This window comes from Thermochaetoides thermophila, assembly GCF_000221225.1.
Source record: "Thermochaetoides thermophila DSM 1495 unplaced genomic scaffold scf7180000011818, whole genome shotgun sequence".
NCBI lineage: Eukaryota > Fungi > Ascomycota > Sordariomycetes > Sordariales > Chaetomiaceae > Thermochaetoides > Thermochaetoides thermophila.
In genome coordinates, this window is record NW_006383034.1 from 968,422 (window position 1) to 985,837 (window position 17,416).

The 17,416-nt window shown below is 53.0% G+C and overlaps 4 protein-coding genes across 4 annotated transcripts; 1 reads left to right on the forward strand and 3 right to left on the reverse strand.

The window, feature by feature from the left end:
• Positions 1-6,125: 6,125 nt before the first annotated feature.
• Positions 6,126-8,996, reverse strand: CTHT_0042910 (tubulin-tyrosine ligase-like protein; the record flags this gene model as incomplete). Its single annotated transcript, XM_006694629.1, has 3 exons — positions 6,126-7,602; positions 7,884-7,952; positions 8,020-8,996. The coding sequence occupies 3 exons, from the start codon at positions 8,994-8,996 to the stop codon at positions 6,126-6,128; spliced, it is 2,523 nt and encodes an 840-aa protein (XP_006694692.1).
• Positions 8,997-10,933: 1,937 nt separating this feature from the next.
• CTHT_0042920 (uncharacterized protein) lies at positions 10,934-12,611 on the reverse strand (the record flags this gene model as incomplete). Its single annotated transcript, XM_006694630.1, has 2 exons — positions 10,934-11,615; positions 11,692-12,611. 2 exons carry the CDS (start codon positions 12,609-12,611, stop codon positions 10,934-10,936), a joined length of 1,602 nt encoding a protein of 533 aa, XP_006694693.1.
• A 1,356-nt stretch (positions 12,612-13,967) lies between these two features.
• On the forward strand, positions 13,968-14,753 carry CTHT_0042930 (DASH complex subunit duo1-like protein; the record flags this gene model as incomplete). The annotated part of the gene is made up of 2 exons (XM_006694631.1): positions 13,968-14,219; positions 14,307-14,753. The coding sequence occupies 2 exons, from the start codon at positions 13,968-13,970 to the stop codon at positions 14,751-14,753; spliced, it is 699 nt and encodes a 232-aa protein (XP_006694694.1).
• Positions 14,754-15,061: 308 nt separating this feature from the next.
• CTHT_0042940 (uncharacterized protein) lies at positions 15,062-16,380 on the reverse strand (the record flags this gene model as incomplete). Its single annotated transcript, XM_006694632.1, has 2 exons — positions 15,062-15,828; positions 15,903-16,380. 2 exons carry the CDS (start codon positions 16,378-16,380, stop codon positions 15,062-15,064), a joined length of 1,245 nt encoding a protein of 414 aa, XP_006694695.1.
• Positions 16,381-17,416: the final 1,036 nt, after the last annotated feature.

Below are 17,416 nucleotides of genomic sequence, written 5' to 3' on the forward strand. Positions count from 1 at the left end.
CAGCCCAGGGAAGGCGCGTTTCAACACGATAATGTTGTTGCAACCAGGAGGAAAAGGCCGAACTCCAGCATCTTCAGTCTGACCCCTTGTTTTTGCTAAAACACTATTCCCTTTTACTTTAGGTAACCTTCGAAACAAGGGGCTGGTATTGAGAATCAAACTTTTAAAGGTGGCAGTGCACATTCATTGGTCTGACAGGGGTCGTTCTAACTAATCGAGAGTCACACCCCTTAGCTCAACTCACCCCACCCATCCGGTGGGTCCAGTGTCCATAATCTTGGTATTGCACAGCTAGACATTTCAGGAGTGCGTCCATTCTACATACATCCATGTCCGCACTAACATTTCCAGGTTGTTATGATTGTCATGACCCTCTGTTTAGCTCCCTTAGGATATCAGAGTACGGCATAGCATCCAAATATGATCTCAGATCAAGCATGTAGAGGTATCTGTTCTTGTCAGACTTATGTACTTTACCAACTTGTACTACCTTCCCTGCAAGCGGAATAAATCCCTCGTTAAGAGCAGGAGAGCTCAGAACGGCAGCTGGTGAACCTTTAAAAGCAATTCCCGGAGAATTTGCTCGATTTAGAGGAAGTTTATGTGTCCATAGAACACACATTGGGTTGATGATTGCTTTCTCACGTGAAGGTGAGTCCGAAAGACGATGCAAATCCCTTACAGTTCAATGTTGGCTGACTTTTTGCAAAGTCCAGCGCTTGCTATATGTACAAGGTACAGTCGCAGTTGATCTCAATTGCACACCTGTGCCACTCTTTTGCAGCACCGCACATGGGCTGATGACGGGAGATCAGCATGCTTCTGGTTAGCCCCGAATATGAAACGCTTGAAGCTATGACCTTGGAAGTAACATATCGTTGGCACTCGAAACCAACCTACATCAGAACCAACACTGCTCATGTTGCTAGTGTACTTGATGGTTCTGACCGCTTCGTGGATGAGAGGTCCAAGAAAACAATCACTGACAGTTCTTGAAGACGCATCTTTTCGGCAACACCGTGGACAGCATTGCCAGGGGCATGAACGCATTCAGCTGTCATCTCCTAAAAAGTGGATCCAATCCACCAATCTGGCTAGCGGATTTGCGCAATCAAAAGGCGGCCCATCGAACAGGCCAGATCTGATTTTTTGCATTGCGCTGACTATGCCCTGTCATCTGGGACATTAAACGGCCCTGCCTTCTTCATCACAAGTGTTTGTTTTTCAATTTGTGTGCGCATAATTCCATCATTGATTCTCCTTGCCCTCCTCAACGTAGCCGCTCTACTCCCCAGTCGAACCCTCAGGCTACCACTAGTGTGTGGTGGCAGACGGCGCCCATCTGCTTCAACCTTCAACAGGCCCCGCAACCGAAAACCTGGGGCACATTCCTCGCCTCATAGCCCCCTCCCCCCCCCACCCCTTTTGGATATAGGGTCTCGAACAAGTGTACAAGGTACCTGTACCGTCTCCCCTACCTATATTACCCCGCACTGCAGCATACTGCCATGTCCCAAATATTCCAAAGTGATGTTCAGTTTCACCATCCCATCACCCGTCACATTGAACGAGGCGGTGCCCATACCGTTGCGCGGCTACCTTACGACGTTCCACGATGCCTTGCAAGGTCATCAAGGCTATTGGAATGGAATGAAATGGGAAACGGAGATTAGATACTGAGAAACAGCAATCTCCACTTTGCGCGATATCAGTCTCTACTAACGACTTGCAGGAGAAGGTGAGGCGACGTCCATGACAGGTTCACACAGTTATCAAAAGTCTCGAGCGAATGCCTCAATCTGGCATCAAATGGGATATTAGCGCGCGCTTTCGCGGGGCGGGGCGGCGCAGCAATAGACGTTTTAAGGCATCCCATCGCCAAACGATCGGCTACCGATAACTGTTAAGACAGCCTTCCATACTCTCATATTAAGATTAGGGCGCACATTTTTTTTACTCGGCTGGTGTTACCGAAAATCTGGAAAAACACGGCTGTGGCTTTACCTTCTTTAGTCCGCTTCATCTTTCCTGTGAGAGCACGGATCCCATGCGTCAGTGGGTTGCAGCATCTGAGGAGAGGTCAACTATCATGGTCGTTGCAGAACAAATTTTGCCCTTTCCCCACCCTTGACAACCTCAGACTTCGGACTAAGATTCAATCCTCTCTGGCGTCCAACGTTGAAGTTCGCTATGACACATTTGCCGCTTGGCCCACCCACCATGACGGTTATATTCTCTGTTTTCTCGAGGTGTTTTGAGCTGCTGAACCGTCGCCGTAAGGTGGTGTAAAAAAGAGGCCGAGGCTGGTAGCATTGTGAAAACGACGCTTTTGGGCAAACGGACATGCACTTTGATGCGGCCCAGATGCAACCTTCACAATCTTCCCTTTACACAGCTTCTTGTCCTCTGCTTCGATGTAACAGGCAGCATTGTTAAAGCCTCACTCTTCAAAGCGATTGAAACACGCGGCTTGGCTCTCCCTGTGAAATTTACCAACAAGTCTACACTACAGGCTAGGGCAATACCAAACCCTCGACGTTTAGAATTGACAAGCCACCCCCTCCCCGGATAGACTTTACCTAACTGGATCAACGTAGGTGGGTAGATCGCGTGTCTCATCCCATCTCTATCCTATCCCTGCAAAGATCGCCCTTGAGGAACACAACCTAGCCTTAGCATGACAGGGCAGGGCTCAATCTCATCAAAGCGATTGAATACATCACATGTGAATCATTGTCGATCCGGCAGGTCGAGACGGGGGGGGGGCTCAACTTTCCGAAAGGCTTAGCTGGCCCCAGGACTGTCTCATGAGGATCGAAAGCTCTAGTGTAGTCGTCAGGTTTATGCCATTCTTAGGGTACCACCACAGCCGCCGTCGCGGGGATTCGGGCAAAGTTGCTCGTTGAGGTCGTCCACTTGCCTTGCCCTGCCTTGCCTTGCGCTATCTGTACCTTACGGTATGTCCTATGCAACTCGATGGGCTGGCAGGTTGGAACTTACATCCGGCGCCGCGGCTACCTCGGTTTTTTGATTTCTCCTCTAGCGTAGAGGCTGAGTCTTATTTGTTTAGGGAGTATTTCTTAAAAAGTCGCCGCTGGGTAGTGACCGTCCGCTGACCAGACGCAGGGCAAGAACCTCCACCAAAGTGGCCCCAGTGGCGAGGAAGATCCTCTCTGAGGATTACGATGAGATGCGAATGAGCAGGAACGATAGTTAAAACCTGCTTTTTGTCCGTGTCATCAAGAATTTTTTTTTTTTTGCCATCCAATGTCAGCTGTTCCCTTCTCCACGGGACCTTATGAGCACGGAGCTTCCCGAACGGGCAGCTCGCCCTGATCCAAGCATGACAGCATACTGCCTGCTAACACGTGTAAGTGCCCGTGAGGAGGAAACTTGCCAGCTCGATCACCGACGACCCTTGGGCATTGGGCCATCCATATGAGGTGATCGACACACGCGAGTCTGATCGACTTGAATGCGGTTCTTCGTCTCCACTGCTTCAGATACGGAGAGATCCTTGGCTGTATGTTGTCAATCGGGTATCTTATCCGCGATACGCTGCTTTTAGGCTGTCAAGACTGATTTCACATTTAACGCCACAATATCAAGCTTCGTGAAGTTCTCTTTCAATATATCAATAAAACAGCGTTTTCTCTTGTGACCTTTGCAAGCATTGTTTTACTTCTTCCCCCCCCCAATATAGACAAACTGAATAGACATAACTTACCTCGGAGAAAAAATTATCCCCCAAATTTTGGCCCAATGAATCCCACCAGCCAGAATGAGCAACTGGTAAAGCGAGGGCCCATCATTGAGGCTGTGCAGTCAAGAATGTTGTCGATCATTGGTGATCACGGGCCGAGAGTCATCAGTTGCTGTGCAGATTCTTCCTTGGCACACGAGAAACAAACGGCGATGGGCAGCAGTGCGTGGGGTCGTGAATTCGTTGGCAGTATAGTCCACACCGTGGTGTATGCTGGTCTACGTAAGGCGCGTAAGGTGCACGGTTTGAATGGTCAGTTGGGATATCATGCCGGATGTTACCCGGGAATATGTCCGTATGGACGTTGTCTTATCAATCAATTAATCAATCAGTCTGTCGTCGAACATTGCGGACTTTGGGTTCTCTCTGGTTCCCCGGACGGGACGTCGTCATCCATCGGGTTGCCAAATGGAATCTTGCATCCCCCACTCGAGGTCGACGTCGGCGATGCCATCGGCAGGGCATATGCTCCTCGAGACCCTGCAGAGGGGATATCGACAACGTTAGAGATGGAATCACTTCTTTTTTTTTCACCCCACAAAGTTCCTCACCGCTGAAAAATTCTTTTTCGCCATCGAAAGTACCGAGACTTCAAGGTTTGCATACCGCTTGCCGCCGAGCGCCGACCCCCGGTGACCCAAGATCTTGGCTGGCGGATCGGTGCCAACTCCGGCTATTCTCGAAGAACGGCGGTGACAACCATGGACTTCTTCAGGGACCCTTCATTCCGCGCCTGTAAGCTGCGAGATCTCGCACAGGATCCTTCAAAAGGGATAGGAAGGTAAAGAAGTCATAGTTTCATGCCAGATGCTTTACTGTATATGTGTGTGTGGGCTGCGGTCTGTTACAACTTCCAAATCGAGTCATTACTTCAACGGTTAGTTAAAAGAAAAGCCACCTCCCTACCTACCTTCATCCGGAACGTCGCTTGTTTCCTAGCTACATACACATGGACTGTGACGAGCGACAATGACAATATCCGATCCGTGGCTCGTTTTGTCTTGCATTTCGGAGTCCGGACTTTATTTTACTTACTTACGTCACCGCATCCGGAAGCCCAGACTGCCCACTTGTGTATGTCCAAGCCTCAATGGATTGGATGACTTTCATAGACTAAATACGTAGCCATTTCCCTAGTGTCTGACGTGGAGTGAGCGAGGAGTGTCAATCAAGGCTGTGGAGAGCTTCGAAATGTCTATGTAGCAGCCTACCTAGGGTATGACGTTTGGTAATTAGGTAAGCACTTACCTGACTCCTCTGTCTTTTCCTGCCTGCCTTGCGAAGAAGTCACACCGGGCACAGCGAGTTGATGTTCGGCTGGAGCGATGAGAGTCAATCTTCTGCTTTACTTAGGTCGTATGTGAGAGATCTACTTAAGCAGGTGGATACCGTCCTATCGGTCTTGCTAGTGTACCAGACTGTGCCTGTGTCGTTGTGGTGCAACGTGCTTGTCTTGTCTTACGTAGACTCTGCCCAGCACAGCCAGGCCAGGCCAGTGTGCATCGCCCGACTTCTAGACGTGAGTATGTATTCCGAGTGTTCCGTGATGATGGCGATGATCCCGAACGCTGCCTGGGCGGCTTTAGGAGAACGTTTCTTTTCCATGTCAAGGGAAGGGGCGGGGCGGGTGGGGGAACATGATGTCGAGAATTGTCGAGATTGAGGTTGCCTGATGTTCTCCGCCGAGCCAGCTAGCCGGTTTTCGCAGCTTGCTCTCCCGGTACACAGGGATTCATACTTCTTGGGCACACAATTAAACTCGAAGTCGTCCATGGTTTAGAGGTTACAAGGCTGGGGCTGAGCCTCGACGGTCTCAAGATGGGTTCCGTGACAATTAATAAAATGACTGACTGATTCGTACAAACTTTGGCTGCTTGCTCGGATGTTGAGTAATCACTGGGCAAAAGGCTCACGCGTCCGGCTTCATACGCGTACAACGCCTTCGCCGGGCTATGTAAGCAGAAGTTGAGTGATGCAAGTGATCTGAAAGAGAGCGCGCAAGGCACTCTCGCTCGTCACAGCCTTGGGTAAGGCATATTCATTGTTTCTTGGACAAAAAGCTTGGGAGAAGCAGGCAAAGGGACCGTCTTAGGAGCCGGCTTAGGGACCGTCTAGAGGTCCATACCCAGAAAGAGAAAAGAGTAAACAGTAACATCATATCATCATACCCTACCCTCCCCCCCCCTTTTCCAAAAAAAAAAAAATTTTTTGTCCCAGAACAGACTTTTTGTAAACAATCTCTCTACCCCTTTTTACTACATCCCAACTGAACAGAGTAGGTAGGTAAACACTAAATGATACCTCATCATCATCCCCCTCTATGTACAACCCTCTATGTACCCTACTGTGTAGACAGGTGCTACTACCTTCTCCCCAAATCTACTTCCCTCACCTTCACCATCCCATCCTCTTCTTCTCCGCCAGCATTCCCCGTGACAAAACCCTTAACCGCTTTCCCCACAACCCCCCTCCAAAACCCTCTCACTACATCCGAACACTCCTGCCCCGTCTGCGCAAAATCCGGAAAGGCATTCACCTCCAACAACCACGTCGTGCCCCCCGCATCCACGAGGAAGTCCAGTCCATATGCTTCGAACGCGTGAGGCAAAGGCTGAAAATGGATGGACATGCTGCGGGCGGCGGCTTCGAAGAGGTCGGCGGTGACGGCGCAGATTTGGGTGAAGATGGACTGTTTTTGGGAGGAGGGAAGGGGGAGGGACCAAAAGAGGTGGACGAGGTCCGGGTCCGGGGTGTCGTATTTGGAGGTTTGCCGACAGGTGTTTGTTAGGTGGGCGTCGAGGTCTAGCTCGGAAGAATTTTCGTCATTGTCGAGGGAGAAGGTGGGTGGCGTGTAGGGTTTGGCAGCGAAGAGAGCCAGCATATCGCGGTAGACGTAGACCGTCAAGGCGCCGACGCAGAGGACGTAGACGCGGATGTGGAACTTGCGGTTGTTGAGCTGGGGGATAAGCAGAGGGGGATGGATGTAGGGCTGGGCAATGAAGTGACGCAGGTGAGAGGTCGTGATGTGGTCTTCGTCGTCATCCCCATCCCCCTCATTCTCCTGCTCCCCCTCTTCATCCTCATCCTCCTCATCATTCCCAACCTCCCACTGGTCAAAAATCACCTGCAACTGCTCCATCCTACAAAACAATCGAATGCCCTGCCCGCGATCACTCATACTCGGCTTGAGAATCCACCACTCCATCTCCTCTTCTTTCCCTTCCTCCAATAATTGTTCATTCTTCTCCAAACTAGCCCGCAAATCCCAAGCCTCCACCAACGCATCGTCTAGAAACTCGGCATAATCCACCTCGAACGCCTCGGCCCTCTTCACGTGCATCTTGAGCACGGAATCGGGGTGCTTCGAGACCCAGGCGTCGACCGTGGCTGACAGGAAGTGCTTGCGGATGAGCGCCTTGCGGATCATGTAGCTGTTCAGGAGTGTCGTGGAGGAGTGCGTGGCGGCGTATTCGAAGTCGAGGGATTCGTAGGGCATGATCTGGAGGATTTTGGCGTCGGGAGAGGGAAGCAGAGACGAGAGGGAGATGTCGGGGTTGGAGGTGGCTGACCAGGTGGAGGGGGGCTTGACAAGAGTATAGCCGTGAGCTGGGAGAAGAGATTCCATGGCGGAGAGGATCAGGGGCTGGACGTAGGCGTCGTTGTACTCGACGAGGGCGTAGACGGGGGAGATCTTTGAACGGAGAAGCAGATCTTCGAGCTGTTCTGCCTGCTTGGTGGTTGGCTTTTGTAATGCTGGCTCTTCAATAACTGCCCCTCTCTCCTCCTGGCTTCCATGGGCCGGCTCCATGCCAAAAGTCATGCTTCGCTTAGGCTGCCTGCTACATACACAAAGTAAGAAAACGCTCTACGCACGAAACAAATCAAAGGAGCAGAAAACTCGAGCCTCGAGTCTATTACTAGATTACGCTGCTCGCTTGTATTGCAATTAAAACCTCAAAATTGGAATGAAAGACATCCATCATCTCCCGATGCGTGATGTGATCCGTTGCTCTCGCCCCGTGGAAACAAAACAAACGCCCAAAAAAAGGGAAAGATAATAATAATGATAATAGTAATAATAATAATAATAATAATAAAAGGAAACACAGCCGCCACTTACGACAGTTTCAGCTCCGTCCCGTGCAGATGCGTTGCCGTCTGGAAGAAGTTGGCCTTGAGGGGCGTGACGCTGCAGAACAATTAGCAATCATCTTCAACAGATTTCAATAACGACAAGGTGTGTGTGTGTCACTGACCTGGTATTTCCAACCTTAACAACCCACCCATCATTCCCCGGCCCTTCGCCCGCCTCATCCACACTCTTATACACATCCACAAACCGCGGCGACCACTTAAAATGCTTATGCGTATGCGGCGCATGCTTGTGTCCCCCTTCTTGCAGTCCCTCCTCAACCTGCCCCTCCTCCTCCCTAATCCTCTCCTCATCCTCCTCCTCCCCATCCACACTCCCATCCACCTCGGTAAAACAGCTCCCCGGCCCCCAATAATTCTGCAGCATCCCCGCATACACCACTTTTCCTTCCTCCAGACCCTCCAACAACGGCACATTGACGCTATACAAATCCACGCTGCCATCCCCCGGCCACGCCCTCCACAGTGCCTCAATCACATCCACCCCGCGCTTGGTCGCCTTCCTGATAATTCCCGTATCATGATTCTTCGTAAAGAAAGCGTAACTCAAGGCGATGGCCTTCACCCGACAAACCGCCGCCTCCAGCGCCCCGCCCAGCGTCCCGCTGCTCAGCGCGAACACAGCAGTCGTATTCCGCCCGTAGTTCGGCCCGCTCACGACGAGGTCGACGGGCCCCCGGTCCTGAAAGAAATGGTACAGCCCGATCTGCACACACGACGCTGGCGTGCCGTCAACCAGAATCCATTCCTCCACTCCGGGCTTCGGGTGCGGTCTTGTATGTATCGTCCCGTGGTCTCCCCTTTCCCCTTGTCCCTCACTCAGCGCCACACCCCCGTTCTGCTCCGCTTCGTGGGACAGCCCGGCGGCCGGGGCAGATGGGGGAGGCGGGCGGTAGTAGAGGGGTTTTACGGTCTGCCCGATGATATGGGCCTTACCGATCCAGGAGCGCTGGGTGTGCGGGAGACAGACGGAGACGGTGTGGCCGCGGGACTGGAGCTCGCGGACGAGGGAGTGGACGTAAGGGGAGGAATGGGGGTTGGGGGGGCCGTCGTCGTTTACGACTAGGATGTGGAGGCCCATGATTGCGTTCTGGTCGTCGTTTTTTGGTCGATTGGATAATTGAGAGTGATTTGGTTCCCTATGGGAAATGGCTGGCTGAGGTTTTGGTAGTTTGATTGGAGTCTCAAGAGAGTCGAGTCTGGAAACTGTAGAAAAAAGGAGTAGAAATTGAGAGGAGAACAGAATACTCTCCTCCCAAAAAAAGAAAAAAAGGGAAAAAAAAAAGACACAGACAGCTAAGTGTCGGGCACCTTTTAAGGTTCTCATCCCCGATCACTCCGGTGATCAAACCACGGTTGATCACCTGGCCTTAGCCCTTGCGCCAGCTAGGCCAGCTGTTCAGTTCGGTACGAGTAGGTATGTGTGCGCTAAGATCCAGATCCAGATCCGAGCCAGACGTCCGTATCAGTTTCAATGCACAATCGCAACGGACGTGTTTGTGTGCAGCAGTGGCCCTCTCGCTGTGGATGTCTCGTGGCTAGGTAGGTTTCTTGTGCTCTGTGCCCCTCCAGCTAAAAAAGTCGACGTTTTACGCTCCCGACGCTCAGTGAAGTGGGCACCTTCGACTGTGACGATTGACGGCCGGCAACGCCTGGTGCTGGAGCTTATTAGAAAGGTACGTCGGTTGGTGCGGGGGTGGGGTCAGAGGAGCTGAGCGTCTGTGAGGGCGAGGTGCCGAAGGGATGGGGCAGAGGGAGGGGCACACTGACTCCCGCTGTGGGGCTACGATTACATAGTTAGATCTCGACTGAGCCGACCAAACATCGACGAACATGGCTTCAGAGAGACAGCAGCTATGACGACATTAGGATACGACAAGTACACTCGAGTAACCCGTGAATCATCCAAGATTCTCAATTCCTATTCCCTTTTCCCTATTTCCTATTCCCGTTACGGCATGGCACACACTGAGTTGGGCATAAACCCAGCCCAGTCCATCAAACGCCATGCTTGCTCAGTTGAAAAACTACCATTACTACCGTAGGTAGCTACAACTGAACTGAATGACCTGCCCTGTACCAACTGCCAATCATCCGTCCCTGAATAACGTATCAACAAGAGGGTAAAAAAAAAAAAAAAAAAACCTACAAGTAGTATACCGTAATCAGAGAAGTATTGTTCTTCCATGATACTTTTAGCTGAATACCGGTAACCCATTCGTCTCTTTAACCCATTCTCCATAGCTCTGTCCGCCTTCCCATCGCCAAACGGAAAAACATGCCACACTTTTAGGTTGGTAGGTAGTTTAGTTCAGGTCAGGTCAGGTCAGGTTAAATTGATATTTATCCCGTCCATCATAATCCATCCTTCAGAAGACCGACCGACAAAAAAAAAACCTCTTCCAACGAGCCGCGATATGGCTCTGACAAATTCCATCGAAAATCTTCTCTGCATGTCAGCCCATGGGGCGACGATCATGAAGCAGGATACTCCATAGAGACCTGAAGAAAGAGCAGAACGAAAATCAAGAATTGATATCAAGAACGTAAAGAAAAAAAGAAAAAAACAGGGCAGTCTGCACTTGAGTAAGTAATGAGTTGAGCTGGGTTCACCGGTTTAAGCAACCGACCACGAGCCACCCACATCCATGATCCATGATGTGATGTGATAACCAGCCCATCCCCTCTTCTTGATGATAATCCCGCTCCCAAAGAATTTCACCCATGCAACCCCACCTATTACCAGTCCATTTCCACGAGAGAGAAGAAAGCAGCATGAACAAATCATAAAAGAAACCAACAACCAACCCGCCAGCCAGCCAGCCAAAACTCCAACCGACCAACCCAACCCATTTTGTAGTAGTTTGTACGCAGCTACGCAGAAAGCAACCGAAATTACCGTCCCTCAACACTTCACTCCCTTCACGATAGGTATGCAGGCATGGCAGGCAGGTAGGTAGGCCAGCTAGATACGTAGATAGCTCAGAGCAACCCAACCCGCCCCTTAACCCAAGTCACCTAAGCGCGGGTCCTCTTAGGCGGGGGATTCACCATAGCCGGCAGCTCCTCACCAGGCCGCTTTTGCGCACCCACACCACCTGCGCTTCCAGCAGCAGAAGTAGACGCATGTGCGCCGCCCTTAACACGGCGCCAGCCATCAAAGGGGCTGCGCTTCTTGGTAGCCGGCTTCTTGCTGCTGCCTGCCGTTGTCGCAGCTGTAGCTGCAGCTGTTGCAGGCGTGGCGGTAGCTCCCTTGGTACTGCTGAAGCGAGTAACCCTGCCGGAAGTGGTCGTCGCAGTGGCGGGCGGAGAAGTGGGTGTGAAGCGCGGGGCTTCGGGGGTGTCGGGGTCCTGGGAGGGGGAGGCGACAAGATCGGCGGGGGTAGCGGGGCCGGGGCCAAGGCCTGCGTTCTTGGACTCTTTGGGCTCTTTGGCGGCGGTCTTCTCTTTCTCTTTAGCCTTAAGATTGGTGAGGACGTGGTCCTCGATGTCAGTGGCGGCTTCCTCGTCTTCGCGGCTGACTTGGGAGTCGGTCTCAGTGGGAGTGGGCTGGGTCGGCTTGGCGACGGGGAAGAGAAGGCGGGGCTTGAGAGAAGAGCGGGTCAAGGGACGGGAGATGGCGCCCTCGAGACCGCCCTCGCCTTGGTCGAGGTCTTCGGCGGGCATCTCGGAGAACTTGCGGAACTGCTTCTTGCCGCGGCTGAAAGTGAAGTTAGTTTTCTGCTTTAAAAAAAAGAAAAAAAAGAATGAGTGAAAAATAAAAAAAAAAAACTTACAAGGTAATAAGAACACCATCCTCGCGACGAACCGCCTCCTCAATCGTGACTTTGCCCTCGCCCGGGATAGTCACCATCTGCTGGCGCTTGCTTCTTCGGCGGGGCGGCTCCGGCGGAGGAATGCTGGCAATGCTCGAATTGCTGACATAAAACGGGTTATCGGGGCTCTCATCGATCTCGGGCACGCGCTCATGCGAATCGGTATAAATCTCAAAGGACGGCTCGCTGGAGCTGATGCCAAACGTGTCGAGCGCATTGGTCTGCGACCGGGACCTCCGCGGGTTAGGCATGACGTCGTCGTCGGAGGCAGTCGAAGTGCTAGCGCCAAACAGGTTGCGAGCGACCGACTTGACCTTGGCCTTGACCTGGTCGGTCGGCGGCTTCGCCGGGGTCTTGGCCGGGGTGATGAGCATGCCGGCGCCGGTTGCCATGGCGGTTGCGCGAGTAGTGGTGGTAGTAGCAGTAGCAGTCTTGGTAGTGGTAGAAGTCGAAAAAACGTCGTCGGGATGGGGAGCCAAACCGAGAGCGACGGCTGCACTGGCAGCGGCTTCAGCGGTAATGGTGCCCGAAACACGGCGAGCGGGGTCGATAGGCGGCTGGCGTTTCTTTTGAGGAGAATCTGCTGGAGTTGCCATAGCAATTGCAGAAGCGCGTGGTTTTCTAGTTTTAGGAGAACAAAGGAAAGGATCCTCAGTATTTTTGTTGTCAGAGGAAATTTTACGGCCAGTGGGCTGAGGAGAGGGAGTGCGATTGGCTGCGCGCTGAAGCTGTTGTTGGGCAATTCTAGACGAACGGCGGGGAGGACTGTAAGGCTCATAGTCGCCGTACCCAAACAATGGAGCCGGAGGAGTGCGAATCCGGCCTCTGGTTGAGCGAGTTGGCGTAGAGGGTAAAGGCGGATCTTGTGCAGAGGCTGCCATTGTTGTCACTTGTTATTTTTTTTTCGAGTTGTAAAGCGTTACCGTTTGATGATACGAGTGCAGAATCCCAAACTTCTGGCGCCGAGTGCAATTGACCGCGATGTTTGCTGAAAAAAAAAAAATCGAGCTCGGCTGGTGGTAGCCGGGGAAGAAGCGAATTTCAGCGCAGATCTCAACTCAAAGAAATGACCGCAGACCAACCCAGAGATCTCGGCGTCAACGGCGTCGCCCACGGCCGATGTGGCAAGAGTCGCTGATGTTTTACTACGCGGAGAATAGTTGCGGCAATCGTTGCTTGGAACTGATGTGATATGGTGCGATGCGATGCGATGCGATGCGATGCGCACAACACAAAGTCAGCCTGACCGATGAGCTGAGCTGAGTTTTGGTTTTGAATCGTGACGGAGTAGTAAGAAGACGAGAGAGAACGGTGAGAAACTGCACTTCGAATGCACAATTCGCTAACGAAGACAAATCGCGCAGGGACTACAAAGTGCAGATGATGTATGATGCCTGGGAGCAACAATAACAGATGCAGGGGATCCCAGGAGCAATAATTTTCTTTTTGTGTGTTAAGGAGCAGGTTGTAGGTGAAAAGGTAAGAGGAGTAGGAAAGTTGGCGATGGAGTCGATGTGTGTGAGGTGTGCACAGGTTACTGGTCGTGCGGAGGGAGAGAGCAAAGCCGGGCCACCTCAGTGCCTGACTGGCCAAGATGGGCAGTTTGAAGGGGCTGGGAGCGGTCTGCAGCTTGCTTTCGAGGCTCCTATTGGATGTTTTCTTGGGCCTGCGGACCCTTGCAGGGCCCACATGAACCCCTGTCTGCCGTGCCCAGTTGGCTAATGAGGTCACCCCAGGTAAGACGCGTCGAGGCGCGAAACTGACACGAAATATGGCTCCACTGCTGCGGGACGCGTTGCAGTCTCCACCCCCCCAGTACCCGCACCAACGGTCAAACCCTTTGCTGGATGCTGTACGCTTGGCAGCCCCGCCATCCCCGCGGTCCCCGCTGTCCTCCAATTATTGCGACAGTAAGGAGAGCAATCGAGCAGAAGTCAGCGCAACAACGTCATAGTTCCCGTCTTGAGCTGGGCAGTCTAATATTGTTTTGGGTTTGATTCTGTTGACTCTAAACTCCAAGGCCTGGCATCCTAGCGCCTATCACCTGCATCCCAGCCATCATTTATCATCATCAGCATCATCATCACTATCATTGGCAGTGCAGCAAACAGAGCACCTGCCGCACGTGGGTCTAGATCGACGGCACAGCCCGAAATTATCTTCCTTTTTCAGACCCTCAAACCTCTGGTATCCAAACTCGAGTTGGCTGTCTCTTAAGCCGACGCCAGACATCCATCATGGCGGACGAAATGGATTTCTACAGCTCAGACTACCACAACGACGACGCCTTCGAGACCCCGTCGAAGCCACCCACCTCTACCTCGGGCCGACCTAAGGGATCTGGCGCTCAGGGAGGAGGAGGGATGCGCTTCGACACGGAAGAAGCGCGCGAAGCAGCCCTTCGCAAGGAGCTCGAGGGCGTTCGCAAGATCAACGAGGTTATCGAGGGCATGATCGGGACGCTGGAGCGGGCTAAGGGGAATATGGGTGTATGTAACTGTTCCTACGCATAGCATTTCAGGCATGCATCTCTCAATACGAAAATCCACTGGACTGACTCTCATGTGTCACGTTAGACCGTCTCCCAAACCGTCACCAACGCCACAACCCTGCTCAACACCTGGACGCGCATGCTCTCGCAGACCGAGCACAACCAGCGCCTGATCCTCAACCCGGAATGGAAGGGTGCCACGCAGGATCTGCTCGAGTTGGAAGCGGAAGAGCGTAGAAGACAAGAGGAGGTTGAGCGTCGCGCTGCGGAGGCAGAGCGTCGTCGGGAAGAGGCTCGTCGGAAGGCCGAGGAGGAGGAGAGGAGGCGGGCGGCGGCGGCGGCGGCGGCGGCGGCTCCGGCGGGGAGGAGTGTGGGGAGAGGGACGACGAGGGGGAGAGTACGCGGATCGGGGTTGACCAGAGGGGCCTCGTCGTCGGCGTCTGGGTCAGAGACTACCAGGACGACGTCCGGGATAGCGAGGGGAGGGTTTGGGTATACACGGGGAACGGCGAGATACAGAGGGGCGAAATGATTACGTATGTGGTGGTGGTGCTATGCTGAGAGCAGATGAGACTCTACAACACTGCCCTGTGCTGTTGACACGCCCGTGACCCGTAGTCCAGCTGAACGCCGAACGCCGTCCCTGAACCTCCCTTTACCCAAGCTGACCCAAGCTGAAGGCAGATTCCCCTCAGCACAGCTGTGCTAACCCAGAATAACCCCACGACGAGATACCCATTTAAATAAACATGATACCCCAACAACCCCTTTCCCCCCCCCCCTTTTTTTTTTTCCTAAATTTCTATCTTCCTAAAATGGTACCTCATCAACCCGGGCATCCTACGTCTTCTTCTTAAAAAACTCACTCAGCTTCATCATACCCTTGGTATTCACCTTGGCCAGCTCCCTGACCCCCCTGCTCACATTCTGCTTCTTGATCCTCTCCTCCTGCTCCTTCTTCCTCCTCTTCTCGGCCTTCTCGTCCGCTTCCTCATCATCATCGTTGCCTCCTCCGCCTAATCTCTTCCGCGAAAAATCAGTCGTTGCCCGGGACGCAGCAGCTTCCTGCCGCACTTTCGTAAGTTGGGCGAGGTATTCGTCTAGTGGGGTGAAGTCGATGTTGAATTTCTTGGAGAGAGGGGATTGGGAAGTGAGATGAAATTTGAGGAGGGCGCTGAGGGTAGGGGGGAGGTAACGTGAGCTGAGGAAGTCCAGTGCTGTGCGGAGACGTTGGAGATGGACTACCTCTGGCGAGGCAACGATTGCTGGTCTGAGGGCGGGCTCTTCCTCGTCTGGTGTCGTCCCTTGAGACTCCCCATTCGTCGAAACCTGACTCCCGCTATCTCCCCTCTTAACAACCCTTACCCCCACCACCGGTGCCTCCAGCGCCTTCTTCACCCATCTCTCCTCCAAACTCGCTGGCAACCCATTCCCACTAATCATCCTCCTCGCCTTGACAAGCATCTCCCCCACCAGCTTTTCTTCGCTGAGCCGGTACATATCTTCATCCCCCGCCTGCACCACATCACAGACTGCTGCCAGCCGAGAGGAAAGTATTTCGCGTAAGGACGGATGATGCAGGTCGAGCAGGTCAAGCAGGTGGTTTGCTGGCGAGGGGAGGGCGTCGAGGTGCGAGTCTAGGGAGAGGAACATCCGTTTTTGTTTTTCTCGGACTTCCCACTCGTCCCGGCTGATTCAGGCTCTGCGATCAGGGCAGGGAGTAGCAGAAACACAGGGTCGAACGGGGTCGCAAGGTATAGCGTGGGCGAACTGATCGTCTGTGCTGTTGTTGTTGCTGCCCCCTCTTGCTCTCCATCTTCTTGTGACTCTGAGTGTGCGCTTCTTTGAACAAGCCAACTCCTTGGCGCAGACTTGGGCGGCGTGACCTTCGTAATTTCGAAAAAGCCGGTCTTAGGGCAGACGAGGTATCGTGTCGGGGAGCCGGTGCGCGGGTTGGCGAGGGTGATAATGCGGGCTGAGGACGTGGCAGATTTGGGGAGGATGAAGACTTGGGATGGGCGGTCGGATGGCTCAGGGAGGCTGTAAATGGACTTCGAGGAAGACGTTTGGGGGGAAGAGGAGTCTTTGGTCTGGCTGTCTTGGTCTTTGGCCTTGTCCTTGGGGTCGAAGGAGGCGGCTTTGGATCGGGTTCGGGCCATTTTGGGTTGGATTTTTTTGGGAAATAATTTTGGGTAGGAGGTAAGTATTATTGGCCAAACGGGGACATTTAGAGTTGGTTGGGCTGTAGAAGGGTTAATCCAATTATATGGATCAAGGTTGTATTGTATGGTTGTGGTGATGGGTTCTGATGTTTTTTCTCAAGATAACCTCAAAAGGCTCTCATCGATGGGTCCTTGTCCCTGTCCATCCAGAGTTTAAGCCGCCACACTAAAACGCGACCTCGACGCGTCCCGACGCGCCAACCCTGCAGACGCCACCCATAGCCTCATCCAGAGCGAGGGACACATAGCCTGGCGTCTGGTCCAATCGCGCGGTTAATTTCCCGCGCATTCATGCGTTGCAACGGTTTCTGGAAACAAGAAACAAACCACGACGTGGCTGGTGTAGCACCGTATCTGCATCGGAAAACTCTGATTTGATCTTAGCGCAAGGGAAAAAAAACTTACTATTTTGTTAACAACATTTCGACTGCGCGACCACTACGACATCCAGCTCTATCCAGCTCCGTTGACGACTGCACGGCCTGCGATAGCCGCGATAGTGTGCGTCCCTCACTAGACACTCAGCGCCCATCGAGCCCTCCACAACCTCTGCTGACCTAAGTAACCCCGCTATCGTGCCAGCCGGTACCCGAAATCGCCCACTGGTCTCTGCCCACCGGCAACCGGCCAACCACTAGACAGCAGTGCTGTCTACAGTAAATGCGGTGCAGCTGCCCGACAACCATGGGATTGTTGTCCCGCAGCAATTGGTCGACATAGTCGCATCGTGCATCGCCCTGCAGCACCTGTGCATTACTTCCGGCCGCTGTGCTGCCCACGAGGTTTAACGAGGTTACCTGACGCTTACGAGGCCACTTTGGCTTTGGCTACTGCCCGCATCCCATCACTTGGGCCCAGGTTCTGCGCTCCATCTGCCGGGCGCTCCGATCTAGTCTCTGCTAGTCTTCACCTCTGGCATCTATCAACGGCGTCAGAGGAGCCAGCCCAGATCTACCTAGGCCTAGGCTGTGGA